Consider the following 19610-nt stretch of genomic DNA (forward strand, 5'->3'; position numbering starts at 1 on the left):
AACATGTGGAAGAAGGTGCTCTGGTCAGATGAAACCAAAATTGAACTGTTTGGCAACAATGCAAAACGTTATGTTTGGCGTAAAAGCAACACAGCTGAACACACCATCCCCACTGTCAAACATGGTGGTGGCAGCATCATGGTTTGGGCCTGCTTTTCTTCAGCAGGGACAGGGAAGATGGTTAAAATTGATGGGAAGATGGATGGAGCCAAATACAGGACCATTCTGGAAGAAAACCTGATGGAGTCTGCAAAAGACCTGAGACTGGGATGGAGATTTGTCTTCCAACAAGACAATGATCCAAAACATAAAGCAAAATCTACAATGGAATGGTTCAAAAATAAACATATCCAGGTGTTAGAATGGCCAAGTCAAAGTCCAGACCTGAATCCAATCGAGAATCTGTGGAAAGAACTGAAAACTGCTGTTCACAAATGCTCTCCATCCAACCTCACTGAGCTCGAGCTGTTTTGCAAGGAGGAATGGGAAAAATGTAAGTCTCTCAATGTGCAAAACTGATAGAGACATACCCCAAGCGACTTACAGCTGTAATCGCAGCAAAAGGTGGCACTACAAAGTATTAACTTAAGGGGGCTGAATAATTTTGCACGCCCAATTTTTCAGTTTTTGATTTGTTAAAAAAGTTTGAAATATCCAATAAATGTCATTCCACTTCATGATTGTGTCCCACTTGTTGTTGATTCTTCACAAAAAAATACAGTTTTATATCTTTATGTTTGAAGCCTGAAATGTGGCAAAAGGTTGCAAAGTTCAAGGGGGCCGAATACTTTCGCAAGGCACTGTATATTTCATGTTTTAGAAACCCGGGTCTGATCTGAAAATGTAAAAAAGATCAACCTCTATGTCCTCCCATTCAGGATCATCCATGAGGCCGGCTACTCTGAGGAGGAGTGTAAACAGTACAGAGTGGTGGTGTACAGCAACACAATCCAGTCTATCATCGCCATCATCAGAGCCATGGGACGCCTAAAGATAGACTTTGGGGACGCCACACGAGCGGTAGGCATATTGTTCTATGTTCTATGTATTCTAGACTAGCTGATAGAACTAATCAAGGGGTTGGGTTGTTCACTGGACATGGGTGAGCTGGTGAGCTGGTGCTAGCATAAGAACTGGGCAGGTCTGCGTCTGAGCTCGTGCTAGGCAGGGCTGGAATGGTGCCTGGCAGGGCTGGAATGGTGCCTGGCAGGGCTGGAATGGTGCCTGGCAGGGCTGAACTGGTGCTTGCAGGGCTGGACTGGTGCTGGCAGGGCTGGAATAGTGCCTGGCAGGGCTGGAATAGTGCCTGGCAGGGCTGGAATGGTGCTGGTGCCTGGCAGGGCTGGAATGGTGCTGGTGCCTGGCAGGGCTGGAATGGTGCTGGTGCCTGGCAGGGCTGGAATGGTGCTGGTGCCTGGCAGGGCTGGAATGGTGCTGGTGCCTGGCAGGGCTGGAATGGTGACTGGTGGCTGGCAGGGCTGTACTGGTGCCTGGCAGGGCTGTACTGGTACTGGTGCCTGGCAGGGCTGGAATGGTGCTGGTGCCTGGCAGGGCTGGAATGGTGCCTGGCAGGGCTGGAATGGTGCCTGGCAGGGCTGGAATGGTGCCTGGCAGGGCTGGAATGGTGCCTGGCAGGGCTGGAATGGTCCTGGCGGGGCTGGAATGGTGCTGGCAGGGCTGGACTGGTGCTGGCAGGGCTGGACTGGTGCTGGCAGGGCTGGACTGGTGCTGGCAGGGCTGGACTGGTGCCTGGCAGGGCTGGACTGGTGCTGGTGCCTGGCAGGGCTAGAATGGTGCCTGGCAGGGCTGGAATGGTGCCTGGCAGGGCTGGAATGGTGCCTGGCAGGGCTGGAATGGTGCCTTGCAGGGCTGGAATCACTGTGTTGATGTGCCTCTAGCGTCCCGTAGACAGATCTGTCTTAAGGGTTGAAGCCGATGAGAGCAATGGGGTGGGAATGACAGCATAATTATGCCATTTTCTTTGGCATAATTGAGTCCATCAATGGACAGATGAGACTCGTGGTTTTGTCTAAAAGGAGTAAAACGGGGCTTCTCCTTTGAGTACTTCGTATGCTCGACAAAATGTTTCAGGAAGTCAACAAAGTGCACATCTTTCATCCACTCGGAGGGATTTTCCCTTCCTTTTTGGGCCAGGTGTCCCGTTGATCAGGAAATGATTGTGAACGTTGACACGGGGATATAAAATATGGAGGTATACTATTCCTTGTGGCTGAGACGGCACAGGCCAGTGTGACGAAGGTTCCCCTTTCAGCGGAGGTCAGTGACCCTGCTTGTTTGAATCCACGTCTGCCCACCACTCTGTCAGGTTTATGTACAGTGGTCACCCCAGTTTCACCGACATTCCGTATGTCTCCTGGTCCAAAATGATATCTCTGTATCACTTATGCTACATTGTCGAAGAAGCTACTTGTCCTGCCAAGGCTAGTTGCCTCCTTCTTTCTCAGCGACAGCTTTGGGTGCTGCTTTAAGAAGCCTGTAAGCCACTCTGAGCTGGCCTTTCTCTGCCCACTTTGGCGCCAACTACAGTTGGTGTGCCACAGCAAACTGGTAGGCAAGTCTTCTGACCTCACTTGGCAACAGACCAAAGTAAATGTCAGCTGACCTAGTCATATACAAGCTGCATCTCTATATCAGGTGGAAGAAACCTGCTGAGTTTTTTGTATAGCCAAACGTTGTTGGCTTGGCTGTCTGACTTTCAACTGCTTCTCTGGTAACCGTTTGACAATACCGAGTCAGAGTACGGTAATTTATGTCAAAATCCTTTGCTGTAATCCTGATTTTGATTTTGTTCTGCAACTTCACCTGCCTCACTGCTTTTAACATTATTCCCTTCCTTTCTTTCTTTCTTTCTTTCTTTCTTTCTTTCTTTCTTTCTTTCTTTCTTTCTTTCTTTCTTTCTTTCTTTCTTTCTTTCTTTCTTTCTTTCTTTCTTTCTTTCTTTCTTTCTTTCTTTCTTTCTTTCTTTCTTTATACATACATACATACATACATACATACATACATACATACATACATCACATCACATCACATCACATCACATCACATCACATCACATCACATCACATCACATCACATCACATCACATCACATCACATCACATCACATCACATCACATCACATCACATCACATCACATCACATCACATCACATCACATCACTCCGGTATTCCTGTTTTTTCCTATTCTTATTTCTCGTGTGTTTTTTTTTGGTAGTACATTGTTATTGATTATTTAATGTTTTAGTTTGCAAGAGGCATTTCACTGTACTTGTGCACGTGACATTAAAACTTAATCAACCAATCGGTGTTCTAATGGGGATGTGTCTGTTGCCAGGACGATGCCCGTCAGCTGTTTGTATTGGCTGGTACAACGGCAGAGGGTGTGATCTCATCAGATCTGACCGGCGTGATACGGAGACTGTGGACGGACAGCGGTGTCCAGACCTGCTTCCTGCGCTCCAGAGAGTACCAGCTCAACGACTCTGCCTCCTAGTAAGACACACACGGACAGACAGACAGAGTACACACACACACACACACACTTAAAAAAACAAAAACATTTTAGTCAATTAGCAGACGCTCTTATCCGGAGTGTATTTATTAGTGCATTTATCGTAACAATGTGAGACAATCAATCGTATGTTGTACATTTTCCCTCGACAAAGGTATTTATCAGCAAAGTCACTTCTTGTAGGGAGGAGAGTCGAGGTGACCTGAGAGTTATTTTAAGAAACTCTTCAAAGTGGTAGGGGTATGAGACGTTTTTCGAAAGATGGGTCAAGGGACTCCGCTGTCCCGACTTTAGGGGGAAACTTGTTCCACCAACATTGGGGTGGCAGGACAGAGAAGAGCTTTGGCTGGGCTAAGCGGGAGCTGCCTTACCGTAGGGGTGGAAGGGCCAAGAGACCAGAGGTGGTGGAAAGGAATGCTAATGTTGGGATGTAGGGTTTTAACACACACACACATACATACACACACATACACACACATACACACGCACACGCTCACACATACACACACACGCTCACACATACACACACACACACACACCTCTTCCACTTGTCATGCCTATAAACTGGTTTAATGTACACATAATCAAAGATACACACTGGCAGTTTACAATGCAGGAAGTAGGAACTGAATTGCAGCTTGTTCTTTACACGGAGGGAGAGAGCGAGCATGATGCGGGTGAATTTGCACGTCCCATGTAATGTAAGTGGTAAGGATGAGTCGAAAATCCACTTAGACAAATAATTTTTTCTGGGACATTCTTTTATTTTCTCTCACGTGTTTCACATAGCCAGCCACGTGGAGTCGTAGCGCATAGGCTATTTACTTTGATTGACAACTGAACAGCAAGTGTTGACTACTTTTATAAAATGTGTCGAACTGACTGAATAATGTCGATCTCCTGTATCCCTTTGCCATTCGTAAGTCAATGCAACGTGGTCATCTGTCCATGGTATCCAATGGATTTCCTAGGTTTTCTTTCCTAGGATGCCGGGGCTTGCTAGACAGTGACTCTGAAGTGAGTGTGTCGTCATCTCGTCAGTCAGTGAAGTCTACCGAATCGCACCGGTGAGAGTAGTTCAAGTTGGCTCCCTCAATTTCATAGGCTTCTGGTTGGCCTAGGCTTTTTTGACGATTATCTGCAGATAAATGAAAACATTTGAGGTAGATGGTAGTGGATAATATTATAATTAGGGCCCTCGGAATTCAGGTTTTAAAACGCAATTCCACAATATAAGAAAATGTATTGACCTTTATTTTAGTAGGGAATCAACTAAATGAATTTGTTCAAGTTCATGACAAGTGATTTGTATGTCCTGCAACTTTTCTGAAGAGGCAACGAGAATGTGTGTGTGTGTGTGTGTGTGTACCACTTTGTGTAGCTGTTAGCATTGATGCTAATGAAGATCCGCTTCTAGTAGATGGAAAGTCTTTCCGAAAAAACCTTCTCAATTAAATGTTAACTACAAAGTAGCCTATGCTTACCTGGAGATTGAAATCATGATAATTTTAGTCAATCCATTATTATTTATGTATTTATTTATTATATCATTATTATCTTTAGCAAACTAAAAAAAAAAACGCATGCGCTGAACAACGGTCTCGCTCACTATAATAAAAAATGTTAAAAAACACCTAAAAATCTACATTTCGCAGATTCTTTCCCCCCAGACCTCAAATGTGGTCTCTAATGTGTTTTTAAGCATTGTTGTGGACTTACAACATCCAATTAAGTTGTTTTTCAACAATAATAAAAAACAAGGTGGTTTTTGAGTGTGATAACTTGAAATAAATGGGATAAACGGAAACTTGGAAAATCTGAAGGGAATTTGGGAAGGAACAAAATAACAGATGTTATAGGGCCCTACCTAATGGTCATTTTGGATTAATTTAGGCTGTAAAATCTGAACGATATAATAGTTCATATTGATATAACCCTTTTTATTTTTTCAATTAATTTTTCTATTTTAATAAAATAATTACAAGGCCTTCAGAAAGCACTGTCCCCTTTTACGTTAGTCTTATTCTAAAATTGATTAAATAGCTTTTTCCCTCATCAATCTACTCACAATACCCCATAATGACAAGGCAAAAACAGGTTTATAGAAATGTTTGCAAATGTAGTGATTTTTTGGGGGACATTTCACATTAACATAAGTATTCAGACCCTTTACTCAGTACTTTGTTGAAGCACCTTTGGCAGCGATTACAGCCTAGAGTCTTGGGTATGACGATACAAGCTTGCCACACCTGTATTTTGGGAGTTTCTCCCATTCTTCTCTGCAGATCCTCTCAAGCTCTATCACATTGGATAGGGAGCGTCGCTGAACAGCTATTTTCAGGTCTCTCCAGAGATGTTAGATCAGGTTCAAGTCCGGGCTCTGCCTGGGCCACTCAACAACATTCAGAGACTTGTCCCACAACCACTCCTGTGTTGTCTTGGCTGTGTGCTTAGGGTCGTTGTCCTGTTGGAAGGTGAACCTTCGCCCCAGTCTGAGGTCCTGAGCGCTCTGGAGCAGGTTTTCATCAAGGATTTCTCTGTACTTTACTCTGTTCATCTTTCCCTCGATCTTGACTAGTCTCCCAGTCACTGTTGCTGAAAAACATCCCCATAGCATGATGCTGCTACCTCCATGCTTCACCGTAAGGATGGTGCCAGGATTCCTCCAGACGTAACGATTGGCATTCAGGCCAAAGAGTTCAATCTTGGTTTAATCAGCCCAATCCAAGTGGGCTGTCATGTGTCTTTTACTGAGGAGTGGCTTCCATCTGGCCACTCTATCATAAAGGCCTGATTTGTTGAGTGTTGCAGAGATGGTTGTCCTTCTGGAAGGTTCTCCCCTCTCCACAGAGGAGCTCTGTCAGAGTGACCATTGGGTTCTTGGCCCTTCTCCCCTGATTGCTCAGTTTGGCCGGGTAGCCAGCTCTAGGAAGGGTCTTGGTGGTTCCAAACCTCTTCCATTTCAAAATGGAGGCCACTATGTTCTTGGGGACCTTCATTGATGCAGACATTTTTTGCTGCCCTACCCCAGATTTGTGCCTCGACACAATCCTGTCTCTGAGCTCTACAGACAATTCCTTCGACCTCATGGCTTGTTTTGCTCTGACATGCACTGTCAACTGTGACCGTATACAGACTGGTGTGTTGCCTTTCCAAATCATGTCCAATCAACCTGTTTTCTTTGTCATAATGGGGTATTGTGTGTAAATAGATGAGGGGGGAAATATTGTTTTTTTAATAGATTTTAGAAGGCTGTAACGTAACACTGTGGAAAAAGTAAATGGGTCTGAATACATTCCGAATGCACTTTGTAATTTGAAGAACAAACATCTTGCAGTTAAACTGTCAATAAAACTTTTATAATCTCAAGAGAAGACCGGTTTAATGTTCTCTTACTTGAAAATGGTCCTTGTCATATAGTCTTAGACCAGTGTTACCCAACCTCGGGACGCCTAGGGACCCTGGGGGCACCTCACCTACTACTTTTACTATTTGGCTGGCCACTCTACGTACTTGTGGACAACACTGTCTCCGAGAGGTTAAATTGTGTTTATTTATAAACCTCAGAGGAGGGGCAGAAACAGGTTCGGAAGAGAGAGACGAGATGTGTCTTGTTCTCCTCTGTCTTGTACGAGCTTGTTTACGATGCAGCTTTTTTGAGAATACAAGCCTAGCTACCTGATAGCTGATTTGCATTCCACAATGCAGTGGGAGATAAACAATGATAAACAATAAACAATGTCAACACTAACATTTACTCAGCTGTTATCATTTCAGTTATGAAATATCAGTTGGTCTATTGTGTAAATTTTAATTTATTACACTGTGGATTGACGAGTTAAGGTATTGTAATTTATACACCGAGTCGGTATTCATATCATAAGAAGAAATTCCCCTCGACCACTCCCACAAATTGGGGAAACCAAACATTATTTTCCATTGACCCCCATTGTAAAATAGCCAACTTTGTTGTTATGCAAAACATGCCTAAAAGCTGCTGTGTTTTTCAATGAAAGTACTCACACCCCTTGACTTTTTCCACATTTTGTTGTGTTACAGCCTGAATTTAAAATGTATTAAATTGAGTTTTTTTGTTGTTACTGGTCTGCTACACACAATACCCATAATGTATATCGAATTTATCATAATTAATGAAAAGCTGGAATGTCTTCAGTTGATAAGTAGTTAACCTAAATAAATTCAGGAGTAAAAAAAAATGTGCTTAAGTCACAATAAGTTGCATGGACTCACTCTGCAATAATAATGTTTAATATGATTTTTGAATGACTATCTCGTCTCTGTACCCCACACATATACAAATATCTGTAAGGTCCCTCAGTCGAACAGTGAATTTCAAACACAGATTCAACCACAAAGACCAGGGAGGTTTTCCAATGCCTCACAGAGAAGGACACCTATTGCTAGATGGGTAAAAATAAAAAAAGACATTGAATATCCCTTTGAGCATGGTGAAGTTTATTTATTACACTTCAGGTGGTGTATCAATACACCCAGTCACTACAAAGATACAGGTGTCCTTCCTAACTGAGTTCCCGGAGAGGAAGGACACCGCTCAGGGATTTCACCATGAAGCCAATGGTGACTTTAAAACAGTTTATAGAGTTGAATGGCTGTGATAGGAGGAAACTGAGGATGGATCAACAACATTGTACTTACTCCACAATACTAACTGAATTGACAGAATGAAAAGATGGAAGCTTGTACATTTTATAAAAAATATTCCAAAACATGCATCCTGTTAATGACCTGGAGCCAGTGAGTCTGGCCTAGTGGTTAGAGTGTAGGGGAGGCAGGTAGCCTAGTGGTTAGAGTGTAGGGGCAGCAGGTAGCCTAGTGGTTAGTGTGTTGGGGCAGCAGGTAGCCTAGTGGTTAGAGCGTTGGACTAGTAACCGAAAGGTTGCAAGATCAAATCCCTGAGCTGACAAGGTAAAAATCTGTCGTTCTGCCCCTGAACAAGGCAGTTAAGTCACTGTAGGCCGTCATTGTAAATAATTGTAAATAAGAATTTATTCTTAACCGACTTGCCTAGTTAAAGGTAAAATAAATAAAAAAAATAAGATGGAGAGTTTCAAAGTGTCTGAAGTTGAGGGACCTAAAAGGAGTCGTGTGGAATAAGGGGTAGCTAGAGATGGTTAGCTGTGGAATAAACAGCCGCAGTAGGAGCAAGGACCGGGCCAGGGACCGGGAGAGAGACAGAGACCGCAGTAGCAGGAGTCACAGCGAGAGCCACTCCAAGAGCAGAGGTGAGAGGTCACCGACAGAACAACTCTGGTTGTGTGCAGGTTTATGCTCCTTGTTTAGACAGAAGACTTATGATTGGTTGATTTGCTTCTGCATCCCTTTTTAGGTCGTTGTCACAAATAATATCTGGCCCATGTCCAGTCACACTCGGGGTCTCCACGTTTGTCCTTCGATGTCATTCTGTCTCAGTTGCAGCAGTCACATTGTGGTCATCGTGTGTCTGTGAATCACATCATTAAAGTGAACACAGCATTTCCACAAATTGAGCCATAGACAATACAACTTAAGTGTTGAGGACAGTGGTTTGTTGACAACATGGTGTTTTGTTTCTATGTCTATTGTGTGTGAATGATGGAAGAATCTAATATATATATCTAACATTTTTATTTAATCTAGCCAAGTCAGTTAAAAAAGTATTATTTACAAAGACGGCCTACACCGACCATACCCGGACGACGCTGGGCCAATTGTGCGCCCGCCCCTTTTGGACTCCCAATCACGGCCGGGTTGTGATACAGCCTGGATTCGAACCAGGGTGTCACCTGGACACCTCAAGCACTGAGATGCAGTGCCTTAGACCGCTGCTCCACTTGGGAGGTCCAATCTTACCTCAGCTGTAGGTCCATTTGACTGTGTGGTCACTTAGGCCTGCACATCAACCAGTACTGGGACCATTGGAGACGTGGGATACTAGGTCTCAAAGAGCTGCTTGAATGTCTTCTGATCTGTGTCTAGAGATATATAAGCTGTTTTTTCAATCTCAAGGCCATCAGATTGCTTAACAACAATAACTAACTCAGAGAGGCTGCTGCCGAAATTGAGACCCAATCACTGGACACTTCAATAAATGGATCACTCGTCACTTTAAATAATGCCACTTTAATAATGTTTACATATCTTACATTACTCATATCATCTGTCTATACTGTATTTTATACCATCTACTGCACCTTGTCTATCTATGCCTCTCGGCCATCGCTCATCCATATACTTACATGTACATATTCTCATTCACCCTTTAGATTTGTGTGTATTAGGTAGTTGGGGAATTGTTAGATATTACTGCACTGTCGGAACTAGAAGCACAAGCATTTCCATGTGTATGTGACCAATAAAATTTGATTTGATTAGATTTTTAAAAAGGTCAATTACAAAATCGAGGAAATTAATCTGTGGTTTAGATCGAATTCAAAGTTGGCACAAATGATAAACTAAGCAATACGATAGAACAAACTACTACACATATGAAAGTCTGTACCACACAAGCCAGTACAATAGCTTTACGTATGGAGAGGAACATAAAGGCACATACATAACCAACCAATACTACTCACCTGACAGACAGGGCAGGTGTTGACCAGTGCTGCCTTCTGCTTCTCAGCTTGGCCCTTCTTCTTAGCGGCCGTCCCCATGGCATCAGTCAACAACTTCAACTTGAGAGTGGAGCATTGCGTTCTATATCAAAGCATAGCCTATCGCCGTGATTCAGTATGTTGATTATTTAAGTCAGGTGTTCGAGCTGGGCTCTTCTGGACACACCTGCTCTTCCAGGTTGAACCAGCTGACCTAGTTGAGAGGTGATGAGTCTCAGAATAGTTTTCCAGGTTGAACCAGCTGACCTAGTTGAGAGGTGATGAGACTCAGAATAGTGTTCCAGGTTGAACCAGCTGACCTAGTTGAGAGGTGATGAGTCTCAGAATAGTTTTCCAGGTTGAACCAGCTGACCTAGTTGAGAGGTGATGAGACTCAGAATAGTGTTCCAGGTTGAACCAGCTGACCTAGTTGAGAGGTGATGAGACTCAGAATAGTGTTCCAGGTTGAACCAGCTGACCTAATTGAGAGGTGATGAGACTCAGAATAGTGTTCCAGGTTGAACCAGCTGACCTAGTTGAGAGGTGATGAGTCTCAGGCACGTCCATTGGTTCTGGAATAGAGAGTTTAATTTTGGCAACATGACAGTAGTTCTACCTCAAAAACAAATGTGCGAATACCAATTAATTTAAAACATAGCAGGTAGGACTAAATGAGGTTACATAACCTTACCTACTAGCTATAAACTCAGCAAAAAAGAAACATCCCTTTTTCAGTACCCTGTCTTTCAAAGAAAATTGATAAAAAAGCCAAATAACTTCACAGATCTTCATTGTAAAGGGTTTAAACACTGTTTCCCATGCTTGTTCAATGAACCATAAACAATTAATGAACATGCACCTGTGGAACGGTCATTAAGACACTAACAGCTTGCAGACATTAGGCAATTAAGGTCACAGTTATGAAAACTTAGGACACTAAAGAGGCCTTTCTACTGACTCTGAAAAACACCAACGGAAGATGCCCAGGGCAACTAAAACCCCTGGAATTATAGATTTGCAGTTGGTGAATGTGCAAAGTAGAAATACTGGGGTGCAAGGGAGCAAAAATTAATAAATACAGTAGGAGATGAGGTAATTGTTTGGGCTATTTATAGATGGGCTGTGTGCAGTGATCTGTGAGCTGCTCTGACATCTGGTGCTTACAGCTGGTGAGGGAGATAAGTGTTTCCAGTTTCAGAGATTTTTGTAGTTTGTTCCAGTCATTGGCAGCAGAGAACTTGAAGGAGAGGCGGCCAAAGGAGGAATTGGCCCTGGGGGTGACCAGTGAAATACACCTGCTGGAGCGTGTGCTACGGGTGAGTGCTGCTATGGTGACCAGTGAACTGAGATAAGGCGGGGCTTTATCTAGCAGAGACTTGTAGATGACCTGTAACCAGTGGGTTTGGCGACGAGTATGAAGCGAAGGCCAGCCAACGAGAGCGTACAGGTCGCAGTGGTGGGTAGTATATGGGGCTTTGGTGATAAAACGGATGGCACTGTGATAGACTGCATCCAATTTGTTGAGTAGGGTGTTGGAGGCTATTTTGTAAATGACATCGCCGAAGTCGAGGATCGGTAGGATGGTCAGTTTTACGAGGGTATATTTGGCAGCATGAGTGAAGGATGCTTTGTTGCGAAATAGGAAGCCAATTCTAGATTTAACTTTGGATTGGAGATGCTTAATGTGAGTCTGTAAGGAGAGTTTACAGTCTAACCAGACACCTAGGTATTTGTAGTTGTCCACATATTCTAAGTCAGAACCGTCCAGAGTAGTGATGTTGGACGCGCGGGCAGGTGTAGGCAGCGATCGGTTGAAGAGCATGCATTTAGTTTTACTTGTATTTAAGAGCAATTGGAGGCCACGGAGGGAGAGTTGTATGACATTGAAGCTCATCTGGAGGGTAGTGTCCACAGTGTCCAAAGAAGGGCCAGAAGTATACAGAATGGTGTCGTCTGCGTAGAGGTGGATCAGAGACTCACCAGCAGCAAGAGCGACATCATTGATTTATACAGAGAAAAGAGTTGGCCCGAGAATTGAACCCTGTGGCAAATAGAGCCGAATATGTTGATAAAAGTCACCATGTCCGAGACAGATTTACACGATTATCAAAACGTCAGGGTAAGCCTACATAAAACATCCCTTATTTGAAGTGTTTCTAAAATACACAATGGATAAGATAAATGATGGAAAAACGATTGGAACCATTTCCGTGTTTTGACCTGCTAGGTTTTATGGGTATTATGACTCATAAACCACAGGGTAGCCCTAGTGGTTAAAGAGTTGGACTAGTAACCAAAAGGTTGCAAGTTCAAATCCCCGAGCTGACAAGGTACAAATCTGTCGTTCTGAACCCTGAACAGGCAGTTAACCCACTGTTAACCCACAACCCTAGGCCGTCATTGAAAATAAGAATGTGTTCTTAACTGACTTGCCTCGTTAAATAAAGGTAAAAAAAATATATATAAAAAAAATCTGTGGCAGACTATGACAATGAAGTTCATTCCAACATATTCCATGTTTGAGCAGCATTTGAAAGCAAAAGAGCGATTGAAAACATTATTGGCATTGTTGAATTTGATTTTCATAATAGCAAGCTACTGTAAGAGAACTGATGGTTTGGTTATCTAAACTGTTTGTTTGGTTACCAAGGCAACTACTGTAGATATCTAGTAAAGGTTCTAGCTACTTCAATGAATGTTGAACACATTTCTAGTTGCAAATTAACACATTTCTTAGCGGCAAAAATAGCCTTGGTATAAGCGGCATTATCAATTTTTCAGAGTAAGCATAGCCCCTCGTTGATTACCCCTTACGTAATGTAACCTACACACAGTGTATTACACTGTGCTGTAGTGTAAGTAACTTACAATATACTGTAATTGTACACCAGTAGCTAAATGAAGGGACTATCTATACATGTACTGAATATTTAGGCAATGTTTACAATAGGAGAAAGTTCACTAAGACCAAAAACAATGGTGTATTATTTTGTCCCAGTGAGTTTATTTACAGTTATGATAGATGCGAAGTTATGGCTACCTTTGGCGCCTATATCCCACACACCCTAAGCTAGGGTAAGGTAGGTTAGTGTGAAGGATACTTCGACTTTGTTTTGGAAACAGGAGGTGTAGTGGTTGTTGGAGGTCGGAGCTGCCTGTCCACATAAGACCTGGGTTCAAATAGTATTTAAATTCATTTAAATATGTTATCTGTGCTTGATTGAGCTTGCCTGGCTTAATGGACTAATATAATAGTCCCGGAAGTTCAAAAATCCACCCTCCTGGGACTACAGGCAGGCTAGAGAAAAGGCTCAAAGTATTAAATAAATATTAAATATTCTTTGAACCCAGGTCTGGTTGTATCTAGCTGCTCTCTGTCTGCATAGCTGCTTGGCTGGAGAGACTAGTAGTGAGTCAGTCTATCCCTAGCCTACCCTCTCTGTTTTCACTCAAACCTCTAGCAACCAATGTTTATCATTTATCAACATATGAAACCGTATTCAGCCTGAATTCACATGGATCACATAGATTTTACAGTCCTCGGCTGTCTTTGTCTGTTTCTGTCTCTGTCCAGAGAACATGTCCTTCAGTCCAGTTCACTAGACTGTTGTTCTACTGTTGTTTAGTTTTTTTAAAAGGGCTTTACATAAATGGTTCTGGCCAACTACTCCAATATTGACACCATCGTCAGTCACGTAGGTTTAACGACACTTCGTTTTAGGTGATCTGAGGGAGGACAACGAAACGTTTGCCCTAAACGAGTACATGAAGAATCTTTGCAACGACAGGAATGTCTCCTTTTGTGACAACTTTGATTTGCTGTGGGAGCAACGAGCAGGATTCACACTAACCGCATGGAGTTCCTGGATTATTTCCAGCGACATCAAACTGTTTTTAGAGACTGACGACAGACAGGGTCTGGTAGTGCTCCAGTTCTCCCTGTCAGAATAAGCAACCGGAGGACTTGGAAAGCATATTGACTCCTGTAGAAATGGCACTTTGGTTAGTGTGAGTAAACTAATGTATGTTCCTTTAACTCTGCCTTCTATTGAGTTTATATAAACTGTCATATCCTACCATTTCCCCCAGACTACAGCTTTTCATACTCTGAAAAGGGGAAACGGGTGGGGGGACAGCCTCTATTTTTACTAACGCTCTCAGCTCTAAGGACATTTCCTTTGGCAACTTTGGGTATTTTGAGCATCATGCTATACTCTTTAAATGTCAGCTACCAGTGCTGACTGTAACCCTGTATAGGACAACAAAGCACTGCCCCACTTTCTTTACTGGTTTCTCTGAACTATTGTCTGTTGTCCTTGAGAACTATGATAAAAATCATTGTGTTGGGTGATTTTAATATTCATGTTGACAGACTGACTCCAAGGCCATTGAATTTATGTTTTGTTTTTGGCTCTATGGACTTTATCCAAAATGTTACTGGGCCCAGCCATAACCACAGTCATACTCTGGACCTGGTTATTACCAAGGGGCTTTCTACTGGACCTGGTTATTACCAAGGGGCTTTCTACTGGGCCCAGCCATAACTACAGTCATACTCTGGACCTGGTTATTACCAAGGGGCTTTCTACTGGACCTGGTTATTACCAAGGGGCTTTCTACTGGGCCCTGCCATAACCACAGCCATACTCTGGACCTGGTTATTACCAAGGGGCTTTCTACTGGACCTGGTTATTACCAAGGGGCTTTCTACTGGGCCCTGCCATAACTACAGTCATACTCTGGACCTGGTTATTACCAAGGGGCTTTCTACTGGACCTGGTTATTACCAAGGGGCTTTCTACTGGGCCCAGCCATAACTACAGCCATACTCTGGACCTGGTTATTACCAAGGGGCTTTCTACTGGACCTGGTTATTACCAAGAGGCTTTCTACTGGGCCCAGCCATAACCACAGCCATACTCTGGACCTGGTTATTACCAAGGGGCTTTCTACTGGACCTGGTTATTACCAAGGGGCTTTCTACTGGGCCCAGCCATAACTACAGCCATACTCTGGACCTGGTTATTACCAAGGGGCTTTCTACTGGGCCCAGCCATAACTACAGCCATACTCTGGACCTGGTTATTACCAAGGGGCTTTCTACTGGACCTGGTTATTACCAAGAGGCTTTCTACTGGGCCCAGCCATAACCACAGCCATACTCTGGACCTGGTTATTACCAAGGGGCTTTCTACTGGACCTGGTTATTACCAAGGGGCTTTCTACTGGACCTGGTTATTACCAAGGGGCTTTGTACTGGACCTGGTTATTACCAAGGGGCTTTCTACTGGGCCCAGCCATAACCACAGCCATACTCTGGACCTGGTCATTACCAAGGGGCTTTCTACTGGACCTGGTTATTACCAAGGGGCTTTCTACTGGACCCAGCCATAACCACAGCCATACTCTGGACCTGGTTATTACCAAGGGGCTTTCTACTGGGCCTGGTTATTACCAAGGGGCTTTCTACTGGACCTGGTTATTACCAAGGGGCTTTCTACTGGGCCCAGCCATAACCACAGCCATACTCTGGACCTGGTTATTACCAAGAGGCTTTCTACTGGACCTGGTTATTACCAAGGGGCTTTCTACTGGGCCCAGCCATAACCACAGTCATACTCTGGACCTGGTTATTACCAAGGGGCTTTCTACTGGACCTGGCCATAACCACAGCCATATTCTGGACCTGGTTATTACCAAGGGTCTTTCTACTGGGCCCTGCCATAACCACAGCCATACTCTGGACCTGGTTATTACCAAGGGGCTTTCTACTGGGCCCAGCCATAACCACAGCCATACTCTGGACCTGGTTATTACCAAGGGGCTTTCTACTGGACCTGGTTATTACCAAGGGGCTTTCTACTGGACCTGGTTATTACCAAGGGGCTTTCTACTGGGCCCACCCATAACCACAGCCATACTCTGGACCGGGTTATTACCAAGAGGCTTTCTACTGGGCCCTGCCATAACCACAGTCATACTCTGGACCTGGTTATTACCAAGGGTCTTTCTACTGGACCTGGTTATTACCAAGGGGCTTTCTACTGGGCCCAGTCATAACCACATCCATACTCTGGACCTGGTTATTACCAAGGGGCTTTCTACTGGACCTGGTTATTACCAAGGGGCTTTCTACTGGGCCCAGCCATAACCACAGCCATACTCTGGACCTGGTTATTACCAAGGGGCTTTCTACTGGGCCCAGCCATAACCACAGCCATACTCTGGACCTGGTTATTACCAAGGGGCTTTCTACTGGACCTTGTTGTTACCAAGGGGCTTTCTATTGGACCTGGTTATTACCAAGGGGCTTTCTATTGGACCTGGTTATTACCATGGGGCTTTCTACTGGGCACTGCCATAACTACAGTCATACTCTGGACCTGGTTATTACCAAGGGGCTTTCTACTGGGCCCAGCCATAACCACAGCCATACTCTGGACCTGGTTATTACCAAGGGGCTTTCTACTGGGCCCTGCCATAACTACAGCCATACTCTGGACCTGGTTATTACCAAGGGGCTTTCTACTGGACCTGGTTATTACCAAGGGGCTTTCTACTGGACCTGGTTATTACCAAGGGGCTTTCTACTGGGCCCAGCCATAACCACAGCCATACTCTGGACCTGGTTATTACCAAGGGGCTTTCTACTGGACCTGGTTATTACCAAGGGGCTTTCTACTGGGCCCTGCCATAACTACAGCCATACTCTGGACCTGGTTATTACCAAGGGGCTTTCTATTGACATATCCTCTATTGTTGATGTTGCTTTATCTGATCAACACTGTATTTTTTACTACCTTTTTTACATACCTGAATGCAATATTAAGAAGCACTATCTGACCTCTGAAGTTGCTACAGATTTTATTATTGTGTCTGAACAATACACCATCACCTATTCTGCCTTCCTCTTGTGAGGATTTAGTTGATAACTTTTAATAACAAATGAAGGGAAACCACCGATGCCAGATCTCCAGTAAGGTTGAAAATGGCCACATCCAAACAGAGAGCCTCTTGGATGAGGTGAGGAAACGAATGCACTAAAGAGAAATTGTAGAGCGGAAGTGGAAAAAGTCAAAGTAGCAGGTCCATTATGATATTCTGAGAGAGCAACGTGGCAGATATAACAAGGCAATTAGAAATGCCAGATCTCCAGTAAGGTTGAAAATGGCCACATCCAAACAGAGAGCCTCTTGGATGAGGTGAGGAAACGAATGCACTAAAGAGAAATTGTAGAGCGGAAGTGGAAAAAGTCAAAGTAGCAGGTCCATTATGATATTCTGAGAGAGCAACTTGGCAGATATAACAAGGCAATTAGAAATGCCAGATCTCCAGTAAGGTTGAAAATGGCCACATCCAAACAGAGAGCCCTTGTATTTGTTTCCTCACCTCATCCATTAAAGAGAGATTGTAGAGCGGAATTGGAGAAAGTCAAAGTTGCAGGTCCATTATGATATTCTGACAGAGCAACTTGGCATATACAGTGGGGCAAAAAAGTATTTAGTCAGCCACCAATTGTGCAAGTTCTCCCACATAAAAAGATGAGAGAGGCCTGTAATTTTCATCATAGGTACACTTCAACTATGACAGACAAAATGAGGGGAGAAAATCCAGAAAATCACATTGTAGGATTTCTTATGAATTTATTTGCCAATTATGGTGGAAAATAAGTATTTGGTCAATAACAAAAGTGTATCTCAATACTTTGTTATATACCCTTTGTTGGCAATGACAGAGGTCAAATGTTTTCTGCAAGTCTTCACAAGGTTTTCACACACTGTTGCTGGTATTTTGGCCCATTCCTCCATGCAGATCTCCTCTAGAGCAGTGATGTTTGGGGGTGTTGATGGGCAACACGGACTTTCAACTCCCTCCAAAGATTTTCTATGGGGTTGAGACCTGGAGACTGGCCAGGGATTCATTCATTGATTAGCTAGAAAAGGCTACTTGACCAAGAAAAAACAAAAGACTTCACTTCACCAGATGATTACATGACCCATCAAGTTAGACAGATGTGTCTGGGGGTGATTACGTGTATTTCATGAACATGTGTACGTGTCTAGACAATAGTAACCCATCCACTTAGCTAGATGTGGTTATAGTTTTCTTTCACATGACCCATCAATTTAGACAAGTGTGTCGGGTAAGCGTAGTCTAATAATTGTACAAATATTTATGTTTTGGATATTGCTACTATTCAAGTAATCATTTCACTGTACCGTTTACACCTTCTGTATCCTGTGCATGTGACAAATATAGTGTGTGTTTACCAGAGAAGGTAATGTGAAGAACATGACCTGCACCAAAGTCAGATTAGGCCAAGGACTAGATCAAATGTATTTTTACTGAGAGCTTTTCCTTATTGTAGGCTACTACTTTTACCACTTTTAGTCTTGAAATCTTTGGTTGTTTACTAAACTACTCACTCTGTTTAGCACATGGCCTCATTTGAATCCTTAAAGAGATGTGTCGGGCTAAAGCTTAAGATGGTGTGAACGATGCTGAATGGGTGTAGACAATGAAGAGCTTTCCAGTGGGTGTACCAAAACATTCAAGGGACATTTTCTCAAATGTCGAAAAATCGAGACTGTAATCGCGGCCAAAGGTGCTTCAACAAAGTACTGAGTAAAGGGTCTGAATACTTATGTAAATGTTATATTTCAGTTTTTTTGCAAAAATGTCTCAAATTGATGAAGATAAATAACGACTTTATCAATTTTAGAATAAGGCTGCAACGTAACAAAATGTGGAAAAAGTCAAGGGGTCTGAATACTTTCCGAAGGCACTGTATGCAACACCTTGGCATGGTTATCAGAAAGCACGGCATTGATTTCATGATTACATGTATGAAAGAATGATGTATGCAATTGTTTTTTTTTTTCATTGATTTCTCTCTCTCTCTCTCCGTCTCTCTCCCTCAGTTATCTGAATGACCTGGACCGTATCACCCAACAGAGTTATGTCCCCACCCAGCAAGACGTGCTGAGGACCAGAGTCAAGACTACTGGCATCGTGGAGACACACTTTACCTTCAAAGAGCTCTACTTCAAGTCAGTACACCCACTGCAAGCTACACACACTTTTAATGGAGACAGATCTTGGTCGTTTGAGAATAATCAGCTCAGTGCCAAGCCAGAGCCTCATGAGGCTGTTTCACAATGTCGACATGATGAATGAACTAGATCACTTTATTAATCTGACTTAATTAATTAGTTTAGACAAACATAAACCCATTAGTTGTTAATTAATTGCCAACCAGGTAACGGCTAGCATATATATATATATATATATATATATATATATATATATATATATATATATATATATATATATATATATATACGTATAATCAGTCAGCCCTTATACACCAGCTGGTTTACAGTAAGCAGACAGTCAAAGAGTAGGCAAAGCATATTCTCTATTATAGAAGTCATTTCTGTATGTGTATTTATTATGGAGGCCGGCA

The 19610-nt window shown here is 43.2% G+C and overlaps 1 protein-coding gene across 5 annotated transcripts in view; it reads left to right on the plus strand.

Moving 5' to 3' along the window:
* LOC110532808 (guanine nucleotide-binding protein G(i) subunit alpha) overlaps positions 1 to 19610 on the plus strand; it is a 62124-nt gene that overhangs the window by 29526 nt on the left and 12988 nt on the right. For all 5 annotated transcript variants that reach the window (XM_036988938.1, XM_036988937.1, XM_036988939.1 and 2 more), the window contains exons 3-5: positions 879 to 1020; positions 3354 to 3511; positions 19066 to 19194. In XM_036988938.1, the coding sequence (XP_036844833.1) occupies positions 879 to 1020; positions 3354 to 3511; positions 19066 to 19194 (429 nt within the window). The remainder of the gene's footprint in view (positions 1 to 878; positions 1021 to 3353; positions 3512 to 19065; positions 19195 to 19610) is intronic.

The sequence above is a fragment of the Oncorhynchus mykiss genome, chromosome 9, assembly GCF_013265735.2.
Source record: "Oncorhynchus mykiss isolate Arlee chromosome 9, USDA_OmykA_1.1, whole genome shotgun sequence".
Lineage (NCBI taxonomy): Eukaryota > Metazoa > Chordata > Actinopteri > Salmoniformes > Salmonidae > Oncorhynchus > Oncorhynchus mykiss.